At 38.1% G+C, this 22,390-nt stretch overlaps 1 protein-coding gene across 3 annotated transcripts in view; it reads left to right on the top strand.

Moving 5' to 3' along the window:
* Positions 1–19,814, top strand: part of fnip1 (folliculin interacting protein 1) — a 114,448-nt gene extending 94,634 nt beyond the window's left edge. For all 3 annotated transcript variants that reach the window (XM_060837297.1, XM_060837298.1, XM_060837295.1), the window contains 6 exons: positions 3,393–3,562; positions 6,522–7,875; positions 11,966–12,134; positions 12,582–12,782; positions 15,626–15,741; positions 17,273–19,814. In XM_060837297.1, coding sequence (XP_060693280.1) covers positions 3,393–3,562; positions 6,522–7,875; positions 11,966–12,134; positions 12,582–12,782; positions 15,626–15,741; positions 17,273–17,351 — 2,089 coding nt within the window. In that variant the 3' untranslated portion in view covers positions 17,352–19,814. The remainder of the gene's footprint in view (positions 1–3,392; positions 3,563–6,521; positions 7,876–11,965; positions 12,135–12,581; positions 12,783–15,625; positions 15,742–17,272) is intronic.
* The last annotated feature ends 2,576 nt before the right edge of the window (positions 19,815–22,390 follow it).

The following is a 22,390-nucleotide window of genomic DNA, read 5'->3' as shown; positions in this document are numbered from 1 at the left end:
ACTGCAGTTAGTCTTAAACGACAGTCACTGAAGTGAACTGAAGGCTCTCATTGTGGAGGATAAGTAATTCTCAGAAGGTGCAATGGGGTCACTGATGCAGACTAATGTCTCTTGTGCACCACTCAGTGGAGAAATACAGAATTGCATTTATAAAGGCCTGGGAGCTTAAACTTGATCACTTGCCTCTTTTCAACCAAAGGGAGAAGCTGAAATATTCATGAAAGAAAGTGAAAATCTCAAATGTTGTCTTTTGTGTTCAAAAGTAAATAACATTTTGCGTTTAATCCACTTCCCATGTCTGTTTTGCTGTTTATACACTGTGTGCTGACACAGGAGTTAGAAATCACCCTTCTGACTTGTACTGGCTCCTCTTGTCCTAACCATAAGGAGGCGCACACAACGTTCTTGCTTGATCACTTCTTGCAGTAAAAGGGCTTCACAGTAAGTGAACTTGGGGATTCAGCATATGGGAAACATAATGATTAACATGGTCAGCATGGACTAGTAGGACTGAAGGATCTGTTTCCATACTGTATGAATCGAAGTCTTCTGGTACTTCATTGTCTATACTGAAATACCCAGAAATACAACTCTATACCATGAATGGATGAATACTTATTCCCTTTGCATTTTCGTGCTGGATAACAATTACAATTTGCTATCTTAATTGTGACCACAATTAATATCTTCATAGCTTTCTATCCATCCTGCTCCATTGCCACATTTTTGTGTGAAAGGGAGGAAAAATTTGAAAATAGACATCCACCTAAGTTAGCAGGAAATCAATGAGGAACTATCTAGAAAGCCAAGAAGACCTCTCACCTCCTTGTGGGTGAGCACATGACTTCATGTGGAAGTGACTCTAGAACTCCTTTTGAGCATTAGTTTTCAAAGCAGAGTGCATGACGAGATCCAAGGTGATCCTCAAAGTCACTGGATTTTTGTTAATCCAGGAGAACACCTACATTGCAAACTGAGAATAAATTACATTTCTTTTTAGTGACTGACTGTTGCTTTGCAAGAATTAAGGATTTTTTTCATGTGACAATTTTATTTGAATAGTGATTCTGTCTTTCAGAACCTTAGACAGGAAGTTATCTTATTCATTCATAGAATATTGGTCGTGGGGGTGAGTGGCAAGATGCATTCACATAATCAAACAAGCAGCTTTGTCCTGATGTTTATTTTCTTGACTAGTTTTGGAGCTGTATTCATCAATGGAGTTTAAAAAAAATCACATTCCAGATTTGTGCATTCTGAATAGGTGGAAAAGTTTAAGCAGTTGGGAGGAAAGTTCCTCACAACAGAATGTTTGACCATTCTTTGATCCACAGTATTGATGACGTTAATTCTGTATGACAGAATTGACACTTAAATTTTATGAGCCCGAATTTGAGTCCACTTACTGTAGTATGTGAGCATGGACTGCTTTAATGTCTAAGAAGCTGAGAGTGGAACTAAACACTGCAATCATTAGCAAATGTTCCCATTCTGATATGTTGGAGAGAATGCCCATGATAAAGCAGCTGAAAATGGTTGGGCAAGGGACACAACATTAAGTACCATCTGCTCTAGAGCATGAAAAAACATCTTTGGTCAGTTTGATTAAAACTGCAACACTGACTGGGACTTAATGGGATTGGGTGCAAACACCCTCAATCATCTTTTGAGTGCTAAGTACAACTCCGGCTTTTGGAGAGCTTCCTTGAATTCTCGTTGGTTTCCGTTTGACACTTTGAAGCCATGCTCAAACGCTGCCTTGATGTCAAGAGCAGTCACCTTGGAATTGATCTCTCTCAGCCATGTTTGAACCAAGTTTATTATTAGGTTTATAGCAGATTTGGTCCTGTGGAACCTAAACTGAATGTTGATGAGTTAAGTGCTGCTTCATGGTAAAGCCATAATCCTTATTCATTTAGCTGGTAACTGATGGAGTAGTAATTAGCCAAATAGGATTTGTCCTGTCCTCTGAACAGAATATGCCAGTGCAGTCTTCCACATTGTCAGACAGATTCCAGTGTTGTACCTGTGCTGGAACACCTTGGCTAGAGGCACCATCTTATTCTGAGAAGAGCGCTTAGAATACCACTACTAGGATATTGTCAGTGCCATTTACTAGTACCTTCAATAATTCTTGAGATCACGGAGAGTAAATCAAATTGCCTGGGTTCAATGAATCAAATAGCCTCCTGTATCTTAAATAACTGCATGAACCTATATAAATCACTCTGATTTATGATGTTACAGACCTCCGTGGTGCCAATTATGGTTCATCCATTTAACAATTCTGGCTGAAAAAGGTTGCAAAGTCAGAGCTGAAGCTTTTGTAATTGAGTCCTGGATTTTACTATCACAGAGCTGCTGCCTCCTGTTTGTTTAATTATCTATCACTGTTCATGTCTGGCTGTGAAAGGACAGCCGAATGTTTGATCTCATCTGATGGTTGTAGGTTATAAAGTTAAGGTTTAAATCCAGAGGTGTGCCATAACCTGTCTGAACAGGTTTGCTAAAAACTAGTGACAATGCCAGTTCTCATTTTTGGCAAACATGACCCATGTTTGTAGTTCATAGGTTTGCAGTTCCTTTTTAGGTATGCTTCCTATTGCTACTATAGTCCTAATTAAGCCAGAGTTCATCCTCTGGCTCGCTGGTAGTGGTTGAGTGAGGAATGTGTCAGACTATGAAGTTACAGGTTGTGCTTATGGCCCTTCTACTGGTGTCCAATTTTGATCATCTGATCAGTTCTGAATCTCTCCCATTTAATATGGTGGTGGTGTGATCTTGTTTCCACAATGACTAGACAGTGTTGCTCTCCGGTACTTTCATGGCTAGATGCATTAGTGAGGATGAGTTTTCCTTCATGTTTTGATCATATTCCATGGAACTCGAGAGTTATGTTTAACACCTCTGAGCTGCTCCCCCTGGCTGCCAACTCTCGTGCGTCTGTCTTGCCAGTGAAACAGGATATACACGGGGCTGGTGGTTTCTGGAACTTTTTGGCTGACAACTATGATTGAGAGTATGACTGTAAGACTTGACCAATTTGTGGGCAGCTCTCCCAATTTGGCACAAGTCCATTGACGTTATTGGCCAGACTAGACAAACCCACTGCCTTGGTTGATGCTAAGCAGCCCATTCAAATTTATCATAGCTTTCTGGCAGCATTTTGAACAGATTGGCGTGCTTAGTCTTTAGCAGTATGTGAGTACTATAGGATTTCTCAAAACCATACTCGAGTGAAATGAGGTGTTTGGCAGATTTGGGGTTTGAGCCTGCATCACTGCTGTGATGGCCATCATTTATTGCTTGGGCACACCATTCCTCTAACGTGAAAATGTAGCTGATAAAATGTGTCCTGCTTGATGTCAAATGTTTATCTTGTTTTTAATCAGGTTTCTACCAGCCCTGATTACTGCTGTGCTCACAAATCATCTTGCCTGGGTCCCAACAGTAATGCCAAATGGTCAACCACCTATAAAGATTTTCTTGGAGAAACATTCCTCTCGAAGTGTGGATATGTTATCAAAGTCAAATCCGTACAACCCCCTTTGGGCCCAGCTTGGTAAGTCCTGTTCTGAAAAATATGTTAATAAATGACTGCATTATTGAGGGATGTATATCAGTTGGGGCTGATTTCCCCCAGTTCATTTTGTATGATTGAAAAAGCCATACATTGATACAGGACCTTTCCTAAAAACAGGATGTTTTGAAGTAGAACAGTCAATAAAAATTTATTGAAGTACAATAACTATTATAATGTATGTTGTAGGTTGGAAAGCAAATGTTGTAATGTGATGCGCCCTGGGTGAAATTTCCCAAGTCCACATAAAAGGTTAGGGAATTCTATGTAAGAGAGTTAACATTCAAAACCACTTCTACTTTGTTTACTACAATATTTTCTCCATAACTTTTCAATGTTGGGTGCTGCATGGTTTAGAGCTTTCATCTTGGCTATTTACGTTGTCAATGTCTTAATGAGATGGCCAAATGTAACACATTCAACAGTGTTAATGATACAAAATTGTGTGCTCCTCAGAGCTTGCTTTTCAATCTGCAAATAGGTATAGAAAGTTTAACTGATTGCACAAGCAGATGTGAGGAAGTGTGAAATTGTCCACACTCATAATATAACAGCAGAACATATTTTAAATACTACTATTATACAAAATATATGGAGACATTTGGGTTTCCCAGTATGTAGATAATAGAAATATAAAAGCGCATTCGCAGGAAGAAGGCACGTGCAAAGCAATGCTGGAATATAGCAGTGATCGAGCAGAACTGTATTTATATTGTGTTTTGGGAAGACCCCAACTAACTTTGATCTTGCCCTAATGAAGGCACATCTCCAGTTGCTTAGGGATGGCGCAGCCAAGCTTCACTGAGACTGGGTTGTCATGTGGGGAGATCAGATGGAGTGGGCTTGTGCTGCCTGGAACGTGGAAGAATGAGGAGCAATTTTATTGAAAGACAATAAATTCTTAGACTGCTTTACAGTGTAGATACTGTGAGGCTCTTCCCTTTGGCTGGAGAATTTAGTTAATTCAAGGGATCGTGCACCCTCCAAATCTCTCAGCCATGTAGCAACTGGACAGTTTCCATGGAAGGTGTAAACAGATCGGCCCCTTTAGGTTACCACTTAAAAAGATGTAAATGGCCCATCCACTTGAACTAATCAGTTAGAGTTAGTCAGTTAAAGTTAGGATGATATTTTTCTTCACTGACGTTTGTGTATCTTTGAAGTTCCCTAGCTGAGAGGTTTATAAATGTTCAGTTGTTAGGTATTTTCAACAACAAAATCAATAGATTGGACACTAATGGAAACAAGGTAGGAAAAAGAAATTAAGGTTAAAAATCAGCCAAGGTCTTTCTGAATGGCAAAGCAGGTGATGAAGGACCTCCTAATTCTCCTAACCTGAACCTAGTTACCCAAATCAGGCCCCTGATAAATCATAGAAATTGAACTTTGTTTTTATTTAATCTGGTTCAGGATAGTTCTTCAAACTATATTTATTTTCTTAAGATACATTGGCATCACTAAGCAAATAAGAAAGTTTTTCCAAATCAGCGAAACGTTTATTTTACTAAGAAACTTATATTGAAATAATCAAATGATTCAGCATATTTTAAGGTATGTTCAGTGATTTTTAAAAAAAAATCCAATTCATCACAGAGGACTGGATAGCTTTATTAGCAATGCCTATATTTGCTGAAAATTAATTCACAGGCTTATTTCAAAAACTACGCCAGTTTATTGCTGTTCAGAATGACAGCAAATATACTTTATTACCTGATTATATTGGTTTGTGGAAACCTTTATAGTTGTAATACTGCAAATATTTTTCTGCAGAGACTTAATATTTTCTCCAACCTGTCCAATTCCATGTTTAAATTCACTTTTTTCAGATTACATCTAAAGCAGAAATTCTATCCCTTTTTAAAGAATGAAAAGTCAAATATCCAACCAGAAGTGGGAGTTATTAAACCCCATGTGGCGGTTTCTCAGTTTTGAAAACCTCTCTGGCTGTACTGTTTATTTTTCCTCTTGATGAAGGATGTCAACTTGGTGTTTATTTTTCTCTTCAGCCTTAGCCATAATCAAGTCACTGATCATAAAAACACATTTGTATAATTTAATGAGACTTGGAGGTAGATTATGAGCCAGTAAATAATATTTAATGTGCCACTGCATTACTAAAATTTATGACTGCAATGCTTCCTACTTAACTGTGAAGCTCTCACCATTGAAAGAGGATTCTCATTTTATTTCATGGAGTATTAGCTTTCTAATTGGCTCATCATTTTCTATAATTCAAGTTTTGATCATTGACCTTTATCCATATGTACACAAATTAATCTAATGCTATTAGTCTCTGGTCTGATTTGATTTCATAGTTATATAACATACTATGCTGGGCATGCATGATGCCCTGAAAATAAAGTAAATGTTGCTTTGACTTTTCTTTTGAGTAAATATTTACTTTTGTTAATTAGTGCACCAACATTTCTACAAAATTGTGTGCCCAAATGAACCTTTCAAAGATATTTTACCAGAATGAAAAAGGGACAATTCTTTCCACTTCTGAGACTTCGATTCAAATTGGTCCAACTGTGATGAAATCTCTGACTGTAATAAGTCCATGTAAAGTAGGTGTGCACAATCTGGGGCTTCATAGCTTTGCATCTGGAAAGCAGAGCTGTCCAATATTTGGTACCATGTTATCCAATGTTTTGATGTTGTACTGGATTGGAGACTGTAACAAGTGTGGTAGGGGTCTTCAGTAACAGGCTGGCAGAGTAAAGAAAAACAAAGCAAGCTTTACTTTGCATTGACAGTGTTCCATAGAGCTAACTCCTCAAGGTGGGATCAGGTCCTGTGCTGAAAGCATAAGAAAGCTCAGTTTGCAGGTATAGAAATCTGTTTACTTCATCCCAAACATTCCTTTTGCCTTTGCCCCGCTCCAAAGAAAATTTGACATTAGAAGGGTTCTTCTAATTTTAATTATTTATTTTTCTGACAGTCGATCTACATGGTGCAATTGGGTCTCCGGTAAGATTAGCCCGAACTGTGGTGATTGGTAAACGACAGGAATTGGTTCAGCGGTTGCTTCACTTCCTGACATATTTCATTCGTTGCTCTGAGCTGCAAGAAACCCAGCTGGTGGTCGAGGGGGATGGTGATGCAGAAATGAGTGAGTCGGTAATGACCACGTCTCTGGAGAAAGGAGAGGTGGAAGAGTCAGAATATGTTGTGGTTACACTTCACAGGAATAAAAGTTCGCTTTTCCCAACCATATTGCAAAACCAAAATTCTCTTTCACGGGACAGTGCTGTCAGTTTGTATCGGGATGAGAAGTGTCCCCTTCATGCTGCTAAAGAACAGCATGATGTTACAAGGCAGGAAGAATCAAGTGATGCATTCGCAAGATGTCACAGGAACGTATGGAAAACCAACTGCAGTCCAAATAGTTGTACTACAGACCTGACAGTTCTTGGCAGAGATGATACCATCAAGCAATATAAGGAAAGTACAAACTACCTTCAGGAAGCCAAGACTGAAACAGTGCTGTCTGTCAAATCTGGTGTTGCAGGCCAAAGCCTTATCATAGAGCCTATTGTTGAAAAACTGCCTCCTGATAAGCAGTTGTCTACTTCAGTACCCTGTAGTTCGGATCATCTTCAGGGCAATCCAAATTCAATGCAAAAAGTTACCTTTCAGATTGGCTACTCTCTGTCACCAGACTCTGATACAGAAGGCAAGAGAATTGAAGCTGATGAGGCACTACGGAAAGACATTGAGGAGCTTAGGAAAAGAACACAGGGACAAGAGGTATTGCCTGTAACACTGGACCAAAACAAAATTAATAGGACAAAGGACACATCATCCAATTCATACAATTATAAATGGGATTCTACACATGAAGGAAGTATGAGCATCTTTGATGAGTATTTTACTGAAGATAATTTAATAGAAACAAAGACCATCGATGATCTTCCCAAAGAGGATCAGCAGAAAGTTGAACAACAAGAGGTTTCAAAAATGGAACTTTATATTCAGAACAATGAACAGCAACGTGACTTGAGTGGGAACAGTTGCTTGTGCACTTGTAAGATATATGGAATGGACTTAGATTCTCACATTCTTAGTTCTGCTGAGCAGGACTGTGGAGACAAAGTCTCTGATGACCCCTGTGGGGAACAAGACCAGAAAAAAGCACCTTTTGGAGTTGAGTGGGACATCCCTCGAAATGAGAGCTCAGACAGTGCCTTGGGTGACAGTGAAAATGAGGATGCAGCTCATGAGTCATCCAAACATTGTCGCTACAGTACAGAGCAGGATGACTGGCTGGAACAGATGGAGCTACCTTTCCCAGGGTAAGGACAGAATATGTATGTTACATTGAACAAGGAAATTTTGCACTAAACTAACTTGTTTAATGGCATGTAGGCAATGTTTAGCCATATAGGCAAATTAAATTTCTTCAGCTTAGTTTGTCAGGGATAGCTAACAACCTTTTTTTATTCATTCACTCAATATGGGCCTCACCAACCAGTCCAGCATTTAGTGTCTAAGTGCCCAGAGGGCAGTTAAGTGTCAGCCATCTTGCCCATTGGTCTGGAGTCACATATAGACTAGACCAGACCAGGTAAGGACAGCAGTTTGCTTCCTTAAAGGGCGTAAGTGAACCAGATAGGGTTTTTCTGACAATTGACTATAGTTTTTCATGATCTCCCTTAGACTCCTAGATTAGATTAGATTCCCTACAGCATGGAAACAGACCCTTTTGCCCAACAAGGCCACACCGACCCTCTGAAGAGTGACCCACCCCCTTCTGACAAATGCACCTAACAACTATGAACAATTTAGCATGGCCAATTTACCTGATCTGCACATCTTTGGAATGTGGGAGGAAACCAGGGTATCCGTAGGAAACCCACGCAGACACGGGGAGAATGTGCAAACTCCACACAAACAGTCGCCCAAGGCTGGAATTGAACCTGGGACCCTGGCGTTGTAAGGCAGCAGTGCTAACCGCTGAGCCACAGTGCTGCCCAGATTCCAAATTTTTGTAAAAATTGAATTCAAATTCCAGCATCTACTGTGGCAGGATTTGAACCTAGGTCCCTAGAACATTAGCAGGGTCTCCAGGTTATTAGTCTAGCACAAAATACCACTAGACCATTGCTTCCCTCTAAATGGAAGGTGCCCATTGGATAAGGACAAGATAGACTACATTGAGAAATAAGAACGTTATAAAAATGAAGTGCCCCTTGAATTTGTTCAAAGGATTGTTTGAACTTGCAGTGCCACCTGCAGACTATAGTCTGCCAGTGCTAACACACACTGTTCTTAGTGAAAATGGTACCATTTGAGAAAAAGGCAGAAAATGTAATTGTTTACCCATGTTCTGGAATGTTTTGTTGCCTTCTGAAGAGGAAATAGAGAGATGACATTGAAAGCAAAAATGGGCTAAAATCTTGAAATACGAATGTAAATTAAATTGTAGTATAAATTTATTTCTACATTGAAATCCTGTTTTTAATTGATGCTGGCTTCTACCAAAATGAAGAGGATGCATTACTGACGGAGAATTAATGATTCATTGAATACTTACTTCACGTTTAATGTTGGAGCATTTTTCTCTGAGTCCAGAATCTTTTAAATAATGTGGGCTAGTTTCCCATTTACTTGCTGAGGCCTTTAATGTTTGACCAAGCCCCACCATTTAGGAAGGGGGTCTCTGTTTTAGGTCAGAACGTTTGCTCTTGGCAATTCCATAAATGTGTAGTCATTAATTCAAATTGCAAACACCTATTTCTTGACTCTGTTTAAGTCACATACATAGAATAAAAACATTGGCTTAGCTAGAGTGGAAGAGAAATTCTGAATGAGACTGTGCTAATGGTGAAGGAAATTAAGTTTATTGCTGAAACAATTATCAGCCATAAATATGTGAACCTTATTGAATGAAAGATTGAAATCATTTGTAGAGTCAGAGATGTACAGCACAGAAAAAAGACCCTTCAATCCAACTCATCCATGCCTACCAGATATCTTCAATGAATCGAGTCCCATTTGCCAGTACTTACTTGGCCCATATCCCTCCAAACCCTTTCTATTTATATACCTATCTAGATGCCTTTTAAATATTGTAATTATTCCAGCCTCCTCCACTTCCTCTGGCAGCTCATTCCATACACGCAGTACCCTCTGCATGAAAAAGTTGCCCCCTAGGTTCCTTTTAAATCTTTCCTTTCTCACCTTAAACCTATGTCCTTTAATTCTGGACTCCCCCACACCAGGGAAAAGACTTTGTCTATTTACCCTATCCATGCCCCTTATGATTTTATAAATCTCTATAAATCACCCCTCAGCCTCCAACACTCCAGGGAAAATAGCTCCAGCCAATTCAGCCTCTCCCTATAGCTCAAGTCGTCCAACTCTGTCAACGTCCTTTTAAATTTTTTCTGAACCCTTTGAAGTTTCACAACATCCTTCCAATAGGAGGGAGACTAGAATTGCACGCAAAATTCCAAAAGTGGCCTAAACAATGTCCTTTACAGCCGCAACATGACCTCCCAACTCCTATACTCAATGCTCTGACCAATAAAGGAAAGCATACCAAATGTTGCTTTCACTATGCTGTCTACCTGCGAGTCCATTTTCAAAGAACGATTAATCTGCACTCCAAGGTCTCTTTGTTCAGCATCACTCCCCAGGACCTTACCATTAAATATGTAAGCCTTGTTCTGATTTGCTTTTCCAAAAACAACACCTCGCATTTATCTAAATTAAACTCCATCTGCCATGTCTCGTGCTCCACATTCAGCAAATGAATGTTTCAGTGGACAGCATTATAATGGAAAATTATGGGAGGCTACAGTGAATGAATCTCAAAACTTAATTTGTGGCTTTTATTTCAGCAGGAAATAGGTTAATTCATGTAATTGTGGAAAGTCGTACATTAGTTGAGGATCATCATTGTCATTTGTGCAAAGTAGCAAACAACAAATACTGTAGATATTTGAAATTTTGCAGCTAAAATGGAAAGTCCAAGAGAGATTTTCAGTAGACCTGACATAGTATTTGTGGAATGAGAAACAGCATCAATATTTTAGATGTGACTAACTTAGTTTTGATGGAAGCTAACAGGCCTGTGAAACACTGTTTTAGAAGATCATCAGCTTATACTCAAAGAACTATTGTCTCAAAGTAGAAGTGAATTCTCAAGCCTGTTGTGCAGATTAGAAGAGTTAAACTCTGATGTTATTTCAGCATTTCAAAGTCCCAGCATTTTCTGCATAAATTTAATATTTTCTGTTTATGTTTCCCACTTCAATTTTTGTCGTTATATGTATCATTCTCACTCCTGTGATTAGCTCAGATTTTTACAATGTTATTGACACCATGTAAAATTTCTGGTCCTGGAATTTATTTTGCTGCATTTTAACAGAGAAAAGTTTACTTTGTATGTGTTCCAGTGTGATTCTGAACAGCAATATGCCCTGTCTAAAGTACTATGACTATAATAAACAGTAAGTACAGAACCCAATTTACTTTGTGAAAAAAATTGAGTTTTAGCTGTCTCATTGCTGAAAACTCCAAGTGGACCCTTTGTATTTGCACAACATTTCTCAGTGGGCTCATCAGTTAAGCATTGTAATGTGTTTAAATTCCAATGGGTGGGGACAGTGTGTTAGATTGCTAATAATGATTGAACAGTTTCTCTGAATTGGATCATGTGCTGAACAGGGAGATTGCACAAAAAGACAAACATGACTGACAGTAAACTAGTTTTAATGTTCGTTGGTTATCTCTGGAAATTTCACCCTGACCTTGTAGTGGCTGTGCTGCTCTTTTTAGTCAGTTGGAAGTTATCTTGCATCAATAATGGGGAGATTCCAAGTGTTGCAACAAACAAAAAGTGAATGAAACTTAATTATCTATTTTGTGATGTGGCATCCATTCTGAATCCCTATGCATATTGCTGTTCATTGTCCCTTAGTAACTTATTCAAACTTCTTGGTTAAACTGTGACTTATTCCCATTGATTGGATTCTATTATTGTAGTTATACAGGGATGCCTGAATGGTATATATGGGTGCTTATTGGAACTGGCAATAACTAAAGCTGTTAACCACTGGTGTGTTACAAAGCTGTCTTGAGATGGGATTAGCTGTGTCACTCATTGATTTATTAATTACAGAAGATAATAGCTGATACTAAATCGTAGAGTTGACCTGGCTTCAATTTTGTACATTCCTGATCGATATTTGTGCTTTTGTTCCTTGTTCAAAGGCAATAAAACTTCTACAATGATACTTTCTAGCTAATGAGTGTCTGAATCTTGCAACATCAGTCTCAACTGATCAATGAAATCAGACAAGTGAAAGATTTGGAAAAAAAATATTTTTAGTTTTAAATATGCTAAAATATAACTTTTTTTTCTTCCTCTTTCCTTAGGTCAAGTGTAGTTGAAATCTGCCACAGCAAACCCAGTATAGCGAATTTTGGAAGGTCTCTTTTTGGTGGCTATTGCCCATATTATGTATCTGACTTTGTTCTGCATGGAACAGGCAGTGATGAAAAGCTGAAGCAGTGTTTGGTATCAGATTTAACACACGCTGTACAAGTAGGTCACTAATTTTATTTTTTCAGTTTGTTTCAATTCTTTTGTAGGCATTTGGTCACTGAGGCAATACCAACACTCGATATAATTTAGAATAATAAATCTTCATGACTTATTGAAGATTTATTGAGAGTTAGAATTATTTTCTTAATCCTTTATTATTCTAGATGATTAAAATCCAAACACATTTTAATAGTGTTATGGTTATCTTTTACGGTATATTTGTCAAATATCTTGACACTGACAGGTTATTGACAAGAGGCCTGAAGAAAAAAATGTTGGGAAATAAAATAATGCTATATTTTAAGACTTTAAAATAACTTTAAATTGACTTAGAGTAGATGTCCTGTTTCAGGTCTCATCCATTACAGATTAACTAAAACCATATGTATTTATTTTGGAAAAATGTTTGCTAAGTATATCAACTCCTGTCATATTCTTTCCGTTCAGCATCCAGTGTTGGATGAACCTATATCAGAAGCTGTTTGCATTATCGCTGACTTGGATAAGTGGACAGTGCAGGTTGCAAGTAGTCAAAGGCGAACCACAGACAGCAATAGACTTGGCAAAGAAGTACTTGTCTCCAGCTTAGTATCTAACTTGCTTCATTCCACGCTGCAGCTCTACAAACTAAATCTTTCACCAAACTTTGTAAGTATAAGACCATTAAGACATTGATGTCCTATTAGTTAAAATTTCTCAGATTGTTACTGATAATTCCTGTGAATAAAATGTAAATTCTTATACAGTGGGTAATAGCTCTATTTGCCATCAATTTCCATGGTCTATAAATGAGAAGCATTTTCAAAATGTTTAATTTTGGCATCCCATTGTCATATTCAAATGCTGCATGGTCACTTTTCTACTAACATTTCAAAATCCATCTTATTCTGCCTTCTAAAGTCTTTTGCACCACTGAACGATGGTGCTATTGATCTGGTTCCCATCTGCATTGCTCCACCCTTTGACTTAACAAATTCTGGATTGTTATTTGCCTTCATGATGATACTTACTGAAATGAGTGACTGATTTATAAATGAGAAACTACCTGTCATTTAACTTTACCTGACAGTGTACCACCAAAATCCGAAATCTTGACCATCTGAAGGGGTACTGTTTCCTGGCAATCAAGTACTCTAGTTATGGCAGGATCATCCTGAAAAACAGGAAGATCCTCACACTCTTCCTCCTTTGTACGCTGCGTTCTCACTGTTTAAGTATGTAGCAAGATTTTATTTTTAATCACTTGACACAGGATGTATTACAGGACTTTACTTATAGAAAAGAAGGTTAAGAGGTGCTTAATAAGAAGGCAGTGTATGTGCTTTAGAAAGTAGGTATCAGAGAATGGAGACTCATGACCCTGTAATCAATATGAACAGGAAAAGGCCTGCACATTGGAAGCTGAGTCAAAAGGACATTGAGGAACAGAGCATGAGCTAAACTGTATAGTGTAAGAGGGTGACCTCAGTTTAAAAAGAGGTTGTTGTAGAGGAGAAGGAGAAAAGGATGAGGAAACCCCCAATGTTTCATGTTTGAAGAATGTACCTATTGTATAAACAAAAATAACCAAAATATATTTGGCATGTACAGATATTCAGAAGGTGTTTAAAAGAAGTTTGTTTTGTGATGCGAAAGGATTTATGGCATGTGTATATGGCATGGTTGTTGAATATGTCTACTCAGAAATTTAGTGCTTAATTCAGTTTTATAAATATTTTTTTAAAAATGGGTCTAGGCTTTTATCAAAGTTGTACTACACAGGTGAGAAAAACCTAGAGAGTCTAACAAATGAGCAGACAAAAGGTAAAAATGAAATGAAGAAAGGTATAAAATCATGTACGCTGGAGGGAAAAAAATAGGAATAGGAGCATAAATTCAACAATGAAGTAATTGGAGCAATTAAGGTGCACACATTTGGATGTCTTTGATTTAACAAGTGGAGTCATAAAACACAAAAATAAAAATAATGTTTTTAAGTTTGTTCACAAGCATGGCTGAGCACAGCCAGAACAGTTTGATCAGTTTTGACTGTCTTATTGTTGAGTATCAATGAGAATTAATCAGAATTATAGTTGTTTGATGAAAGATCTTAATTATTGTCACTCTTTGCCCTAACCAAAAAGGCCAAAGGTATGTATGTTTTGCACTTATGCAAGGTATGAATAGAAGAAGATTATTCCTGTTGATTTGGGAATCATGAATGAGGTGGTGTCAATTTTAAAATGGTTGCTACAAGTACAGAAGGAGTTTAAGAGATATGGTAGAAATTTCAGACAGAAATTCTTACAAGGAACAGTTGAGACTGAGCTAATGCATTTTTAAAGAAAGTATAAGTATGTATTTTAAAAGAGAGTTTCAGAATTACAGAAAGTAACATAGCTTATTTTTAAGATTCTCCAGTGAAGAGTTGTGTTAGATAGTCCCCTTTGGTGCTGTAAATTCTGGTGGTTTATGTTTATGAATATCCCTCCTGATGATCAGGACTTGTGACATGTGAATGAAGGAGGGTGAGGTGGAGATTAAAAAGACCAAGGGTGAGCAGTATTTCAGATTAGATTAGATTCGGCCCAACAAGTCCACACCGACCCACCGAAGCGCAACCCACCCGTACCCCTACATTTACCCCTTACCTAACACCACGGGCAATTTAGCATGGCCAATTCACCTGACCCACTCATCTTTGGACTTTGGGAGGAAACCGGAGGAAACCCATGCAGACACAGGGAGAACGTGCAAACTCCACACAGTCAGTCGCCTGAGTCAGGAATTGAACCTCACTGCTGTGAGGCAGCAGTGCTAACCACTGTGCCACCGTGCCGCCCATATCTGAATGGAAAGATGTGAACATTTTTATTAAAGCAGATTGAAGGTGTAAATGTTTGTGGTTAACAATGGGAGTAATAAGCGGAGTGATTTTGAAGTGAGTGAATTATTTAAAGACCAAAAGAACCTGCAAAAATGACTGATGCCTAGACAAGATCTATGGTACATTGCAACAGGAATATTTGGATTATACCTGGGTGCAACAAGTCAGCTTGATTATCTATTGGGAGTAGAAAATAGTTGCTGATTTTGAGCCATATTAGAATTGAAATGTTCATGCACTCCCATCAGAATGAAATTCTGGTTGTGGAAGGCCCTGTTTGCAAGGGAGGAGGCATTTTACAAGAATGATACGCATGCTTTCTCTGGTCCCCAACTAAGATAAACTTTAAATACTGTTTTCTAGCAAATTAAACTGAGTTGAAAATGATAAAGCTCATTCTCCATCACATTAAGGCTCAGTTGACAGAAAATGATTTGGATTCATTAATCTGATTTGAATCTAGAGGATTTCTCCACCATTTTGAAAATCACTAAGTATTTCAGTATAGCAGGAGATGGGATGCCAAATTCACTTCATAAATAATGGTTCAGATGATGAAATGATTGTATGATTTCTTGGACATAAGGTATTGAACTGATTTTACTTTCTAATTTTTTTCATTTAGTGTATAATGCATCTTGAAGATCGGCTGCAGGAGCTGTATTTCAAAAGCAAAATGTTGTCAGAGTACCTTAAGGGCCAAATGAGAGTACATGTCAAGGAATTGGGCATGGTATTAGGGTAAGGAGTTCTGATGTTTGGATTACTATTTAGTATTCTCATCTGGATGTACAAGCCTATATGTTTGTGGATATCATCTACGAAAGGAATGAATGGACTTCCTTTCGATGCCTCCTCCAATTGAATAACCTTCCAGTATTGCAAACAAGGCTCACGTAAGATGTGTGATTTGCTGAGGTTTGACGGTATAGCTGGCCCTTGTAACACTGTTGAAAATGCATGCAGAGGAATAATGATGGAAGAATTTGAACATATCTAATTTATATTTTCCCTCTGCTGCTTTTCTTCTGTTTTATCCTAAAGGCAAAGGAATAAAACTGGTCAGACCACTTAGCATTGACTAAGGCACTGGAAACGGCAATAACAAACACAACCCTGTCAACCCTGCAAAGTCCCCTTAATATATCTGGGGGTTAGTGCCAAACTTGGGCAAGCTACCTCCCAGACGAGTCAAACAACAGCTTGACATAGTCGTAATCACGGAACCGTACCATATACACCATATCCCAGACAACACCATCTCTGGGTATGTCCTGATCCACCGGCAGGACAGACTCAGCAGAGGAAACAGCACAGTAGTACAGAGCGAGGAGGGAACTGCCCTAGGAATCTTCAATGACGACCCCAGACACCATGAAGCCTTAGATTATCAAGTCAAACATAAGTCATGGAATCTCTGATTACCACATTCAGTTCCCTCTCAGCTGATAATCAGTGGTCCTCCTTCATGTTGCACAAGGGTGAGAGTGGTAAAGGTGCAGAACGTACACTGCTTCAGGATCTTCAATGTCCACTACTAAGAGTGACTCGGCAGTGTCACTACTGATCAAATTGCTAGACTGAGTCTGTGGCAAGTGATGAGGGAACAACATCATCATCTGCCTGCTGACGATGCATCTGACCATGACAGTATCAGTAAGATTTGCCATGTCTTCTCATTGAGAATATCCTGCATCATGTTGAGTGGCGCTATCATTGTGCTAAATGGGATAAGCTTCGATCAGATTGAGAAGCTCAAGACTAGGCATCTATGAGGTGCTGTGGGACATCAGTAGGAGCTGAATTATACTTCAACAGTCTGTAGCTTCCTGGCTTGGCATATACCGCATTCATTTGAGTAACAATCCAGCAAATTTATAGTAATTTTCTAGTGTCAATTGTCAGATTTGCTGACGGTGTACAGAATATCTGGCTGTCTTTCAATCCCCCTCTTTTCAAACGAAAGGTATTGGAATATCCCATTTATTCTCACTGAAATTTGCATATACTGGAAAGTGACTGGTGCATGTGTGTACTGAGTATAGAGCAGGGTGCCATTGAAAACTGATCTCTAAAACATTGGATAGATCCAGCTTGTTGATCTATTAATGAATATAAACATGTTTTGACACATGTAACAACCAACAGCAAAGAAGTTTTTTTTTGACACACCATTTAACTAAGATTTAAGAAAATGAAGGTGTATGCATTGTCTGTTTTGACTTTATGGAACTAATTTGTAAATGCTATTTCTGTTTCCCCCCTTTCTTAGGATTGAATCCAGTGACCTGCCCCTGCTGGCAGCTGTAGCAAGTACTCATTCACCCTATGTGGCCCAGATACTGCTTTGAATTTCTCAATTGCCAAGTCATGTAAAACAATTGCAAGGGAAATGACTGCACAGACTAGAAGACAGCACCAAATTATTTACATTCTCCAGGTTTTGTCATTTCTGTCTTAAGCAGCAACACTTCTGTGATTTTTAACTGCATGAAAATGCCACAGAACAAAATCACAATCGCAAGGGAATACAGGTTGCGTTTTGGAGGAAAACTGTCATGTTTTTCAACATTTTGAATCTGTCCACAGTCAAAACGAACAATGGAGAATTTTAGAAAAGGAGACCAAAAGGGAAAGTGAAATGTTCTTTCTCAGAGTATGAGTGTATCTGAAGAACCACAATTTGAAAGCAAGAGCATGAAATTGCTGTTTGTCTTCTGATTAATCTAGAACCATGACCTTGCATGTTTTGGAAACTTTTTGACTTCAAAGAAGTCAGACTAACCTCTCCTGTTCTTACTGAACCTAAACATATATTTACGTGTTTTTATTTTTTTTGTACTCTTCTAGACAGAGTATTTGAAAAAATGTTTTATATGTTTACTTTTACAAAAGCCCCATTCAGAATAAACTTCAAAATGTATGTTTTAATGTTTTAGAAAATATGTAACTGACAGAGTTCAATAATGCTACTCATTGCCTTTTAATTAATGAAATCGTTGCCTGTGATTACAGTTGCTATCATTTATGCATTGAAACTGTAAATATGTGGGGGTTATAGCTGATAGAAACAAATGAACACATTACTTTCCTATTTGATTTTATCAGTAACAGTTCTTCAGCCAACAATCTGACATCAAGCTATCATTCAAAAAATTTATTTCTAAATGGGGAAGGGAAATTGATTCAATTTATATCCTACCTCAGTTAATCCTGTGCCGAGGGCTTTCTTCTGTTCCCACTTCTCTTTTCCAGTTCTGTTTCCTAAATTTCAATTTAGCTTAGTTTTGTTTTTTGCCATTTGGTAATTTTATGCATGGTATTCCGCTGAAGGTGCAAAATGTAATAGCATGCTCAGGTACTGGAGCGACACAATGAGTGGGACTAATGACATAGGAACCTTTTGGAGGTTATTGCTTATATGGCCAGCAAAAGACACTGATCTTAATACATGTTCAGGGTATGGATTGCTGAATATGTGCCTCACATAGGATATTGTAATGAGACAATCTGAAATTTATTCTCTCGTCCTCATTTTATTACATAATATTTACACAGTTTTTTTCTGCAGTATGGTAGTCTCTGGAGATTTAGTTTAATGTCCCCATTTTTATAGAACTGACTTCACAAAGTGAAGCTTACCTCGTTCAGGTTGGGTGGGATGTTTTGGATATGATTTAGTAGTCTGCAATGGCTTCATTGTGACAAGTTAAATCCCTTCCAGAAATAAAAGGGAGAAATGCTGGGTTAAGAGGGGGAAATTAGGGCAAAGAAAAATTAAATGTAATGTGGTGAAATAATGATCCATTTCAGGAAATTGGAATCTGTTATAAATTTATGAATAATGTTTTGATGAGGAATCTTTTATCTGACTCTGCGAGTAGCACAATGCATCCCAGTCTGGTGGGATGGATTAGTTTTGTCTTCATTTCCCTGCAATCGTCCACACTAAGTTCAGAATCTCAGCTGCAGCCATTTGGAGACAAGTGAGAGCTCCATGCTTCTCACAGCATAGTCTGGAGTCTGGTTTTCAGTAGTCCCTTTGCTGCCTTAGTCAAGAACTAAGGTGTGGAATGGGGGGAAAGTGAGGCAAGGGCAAATTAAAAATGTGTGGTGGCTTGGTTTCGCAGTTTCGATGTCATTGAAGTACTGTAGTAATTATCTTTTAATATACGAGCTGGAATTATCACTTACCTGAACCAGCTACAGTATGAATTAAGTTTTTGCTTGTTACTTCAATCACAGTCATAATCAAATGGAAAGTAAGATGAGAGGCATTGGCTAACATTTTAAAATCTGATTTGAACTTATTTTGGTTGAGATAGTGCTAAGCAAGGTGCAAGGTCGAGTTTTTTAAAAAAACTTAGAACTGAGCATTTGCTTGAATAAGGGACATTTCGATATTTTGGGAGTGATACTGTTAACTGTCATTTACTGTAGTCAGAAACAGTACTCATTTCCAAAAACACACAACTTCTCTTGCACCTTTTTCTTTCAAGCATCGTTTTTAAAGTCTTAAGAGAGATTTTGTGTAACTTTTCAAGATAATGTTATTACAACGTAATTTCTAAATAATTGCAACACAAGCGCTGAGCTTAACAGCATTGTACACGGAAAGAGATCATTGTATTTAATATGTTAATTGTAATGTCTTTTACAGTATTTTTTAATTTATTTTACTGAGATGGAAGTTATTGGCTAAATTGTACAAGACCTCCAGTACATTCTGTAAATACTTCCCCTATGTGTGCATATTTCCCATTTGTTACTTTTTGGAGAATTTTTCTGCAATAAATGTCTAAAAGAATGTAGAATTGTTAATATCAGTGAATGCTTAATTAATCATAAATATAATTTTCCAAAAAATATTAGTTATTGAAGGGAGGGGAAGGTGGATGTTGAACTTTTTGTTGAGTGAGTTACCTAACTTGTGGAAAAGAAAATTCTCACTTTTAATACCAAGGTTGACCACTCCAATTTAATATCATTTTTCAGCGTTTAGTTTTTCTGCAAATTCCCTGAAATCAGGAACATGATTTAAATAAGACACGATTTTTCATATATTTTAGAAACCCTTTGTGTGTTATTGAAGCCTCATGCGTTCTTATGCTTTATGGAAAAGTGCATGTCATTGCAAATATAGGCCCGCCTGAGTGAAGTTGCCTAGAAGTTGCCTCTAAGAATCTTAGAGGCTAAAGTGGATTCCATCTGTCCCCAACACTGATTTTTGGTCAACATCAAGTCAACGTTTTCTTTTTGATCACACATGTTACTTCTGATACTTATTGTATCTAGATATATGGAAGTTTTTGTTTAAGGTTGAAGAATATTCATCATAAGCATGACTAATCTACCTAACCCACACATCTTTGGTCTGTGGGAGGAAACCAAAGCAACCAGAGGGGACCCATGCAGACACTAGAGAATGTGAAAACTCCACCCCTAGGGTGGAATTGAACCTGCATCCCTGGTGCTGAGCGGCAGTGCTAACCATTGAACCACCATGCCACCCACAAGTCTGTATAACACTGTATCAAATAATCTTTTGGCTGTCCATGTAGATCACATCAACAGAATTACCATCATCAACCCTCTTAAAAGAACTGCAGTAATCCATTAAACAAGACTATTAATTTTATCCTCTTTTTGTTTTAAGGTTCCTTCCTATTCAACTTTCCATATCCCTGAATCGGATGTCTGGTTACCGCTTGAGTATCAATTGCTTATTCAGAGTCATGCAACATGGAAACAGACTGTTGGGTCCAACATATCCATACCACCCAGGGTTCCAAAACTGAACTAGTCCCCTCTGCCTGCATTTGGCCCATATCCCTATAAACCTTTCAATATCACCTCCATATCAAATTTGAAAACTTCCAATGCCTTAGTGTCCTTTTTCAACATGAAGTGCTCCCTTGGTAAAGATGGAGGCAAAATATTCATATAATACCTCTGCTAAATAAAGTCCCCAGTTATAACAACTTTATAATGTTTACATCACTGTATTTTCCTTCTAGATTTGTTCCTGTACATCCTTCCCACAAGTTGTCTGTCTGTAGGCAATGCTGAATAATGTAGTTGCATCCTTCTTGGTTCTTTCGTTCCAGTCAAATAATTCTGGCCTTGAACCCTTCATACATCCTCTTTGTCTAACGTTGCAATGCTCTCCTTAACTGATTGGAGAACCACACAGTCTTGGTCTTCCTTCATCCAGGCCTCAGTTATTAATGCTCATAATTTGTGAATGTAACTTAGCAATCTTATTTACATAATACTGCATGTATACATTGCACGTATCATATTTCCCCCATGCTCTGACTCCAACTATTAACGTACTATTCTCTATTTTGGTGTTATCTGTGACCCCCTAGTATTACATGCACACTGTTCTTTCTCTAGTAAGACCATAAGAAACAGAAGCAGGAGTAGGTCATCTGATCTTGCTCTGCTATTCAATAGATCAAGGCAAATCTGACATACTTCATACTTACTTTCCTGCATTTCGTTGTAAACCTGGGTTCCCTGACTAATCAAGACTTCAGCTATCTTAGCCTTAAATAGACACACATGGAGTCTGCCCTCGCAGCTCTCTATAGCAAGGAGTTCTAAAGACTCAAACTCAGAAGAAATTATGCCTCATCTCAGTTTTAAATTGGTGCCCCTTCTAAGATTATGCCCTCTGGACCTCGACTCACTCTCATGAGGGGAAACACCCTCTCAGCATTTGCCCTCTCAAACCCTTAAGAATCTTGCATATTTCAATGAGATCACCTCTCATTCTTCTAAATTCCAGTGAGTAGAGTCCCAACCCGTTTAGCCCTTCATCATGAGACAACTCCTCCATACCAAGGATTACCCTAGTGAACCCTTTCTGAACTGTCTCCAATGAAATGAAATCTTTCCTTAAATAAGGTGACCAAAATTACTCTCAGTACTGCAGATGTGGTCTCACCAACATCTTGTCCAGTTGCAGTAAGATTTCTCTTAGATTCCAACATCTTTAAAATAAGGGCTAGTGTTCCATTAGTGTTCCTGATTATCTGCTTTACTTGTGCTAGCTTACTGCGTTTCATGCACAAATACCCCCACATCCCTCTGTATTGTGACGTTCTGTAGGTTTTATCTATTTAAATAATATTGTTCTTTTGTCCATTCCTAAATGAGAAATTTTGCTTTTGCACACTATACTCCATTTGCCAACTTATTGCCCAATCAACTTTTCAAGATCTCTGTTAACTCTTTGTATCCCTTTCGCAAGCTGCTTTTTCACCTATCTTTGTATCAATTGCAAACTTGATTACAGTACATTACCTTCCTGCAAATCATTAATATAGATATTGAACTGTTGTGGTCCCGGCATTGATCCCTGTAGAACTGTACTGATTATGGG

The sequence above is a fragment of the Hemiscyllium ocellatum genome, chromosome 16 (assembly GCF_020745735.1).
Source record: "Hemiscyllium ocellatum isolate sHemOce1 chromosome 16, sHemOce1.pat.X.cur, whole genome shotgun sequence".
Classification (NCBI taxonomy): domain Eukaryota; kingdom Metazoa; phylum Chordata; class Chondrichthyes; order Orectolobiformes; family Hemiscylliidae; genus Hemiscyllium; species Hemiscyllium ocellatum.
This window is presented reverse-complemented; position numbering and strand designations above follow the sequence as displayed.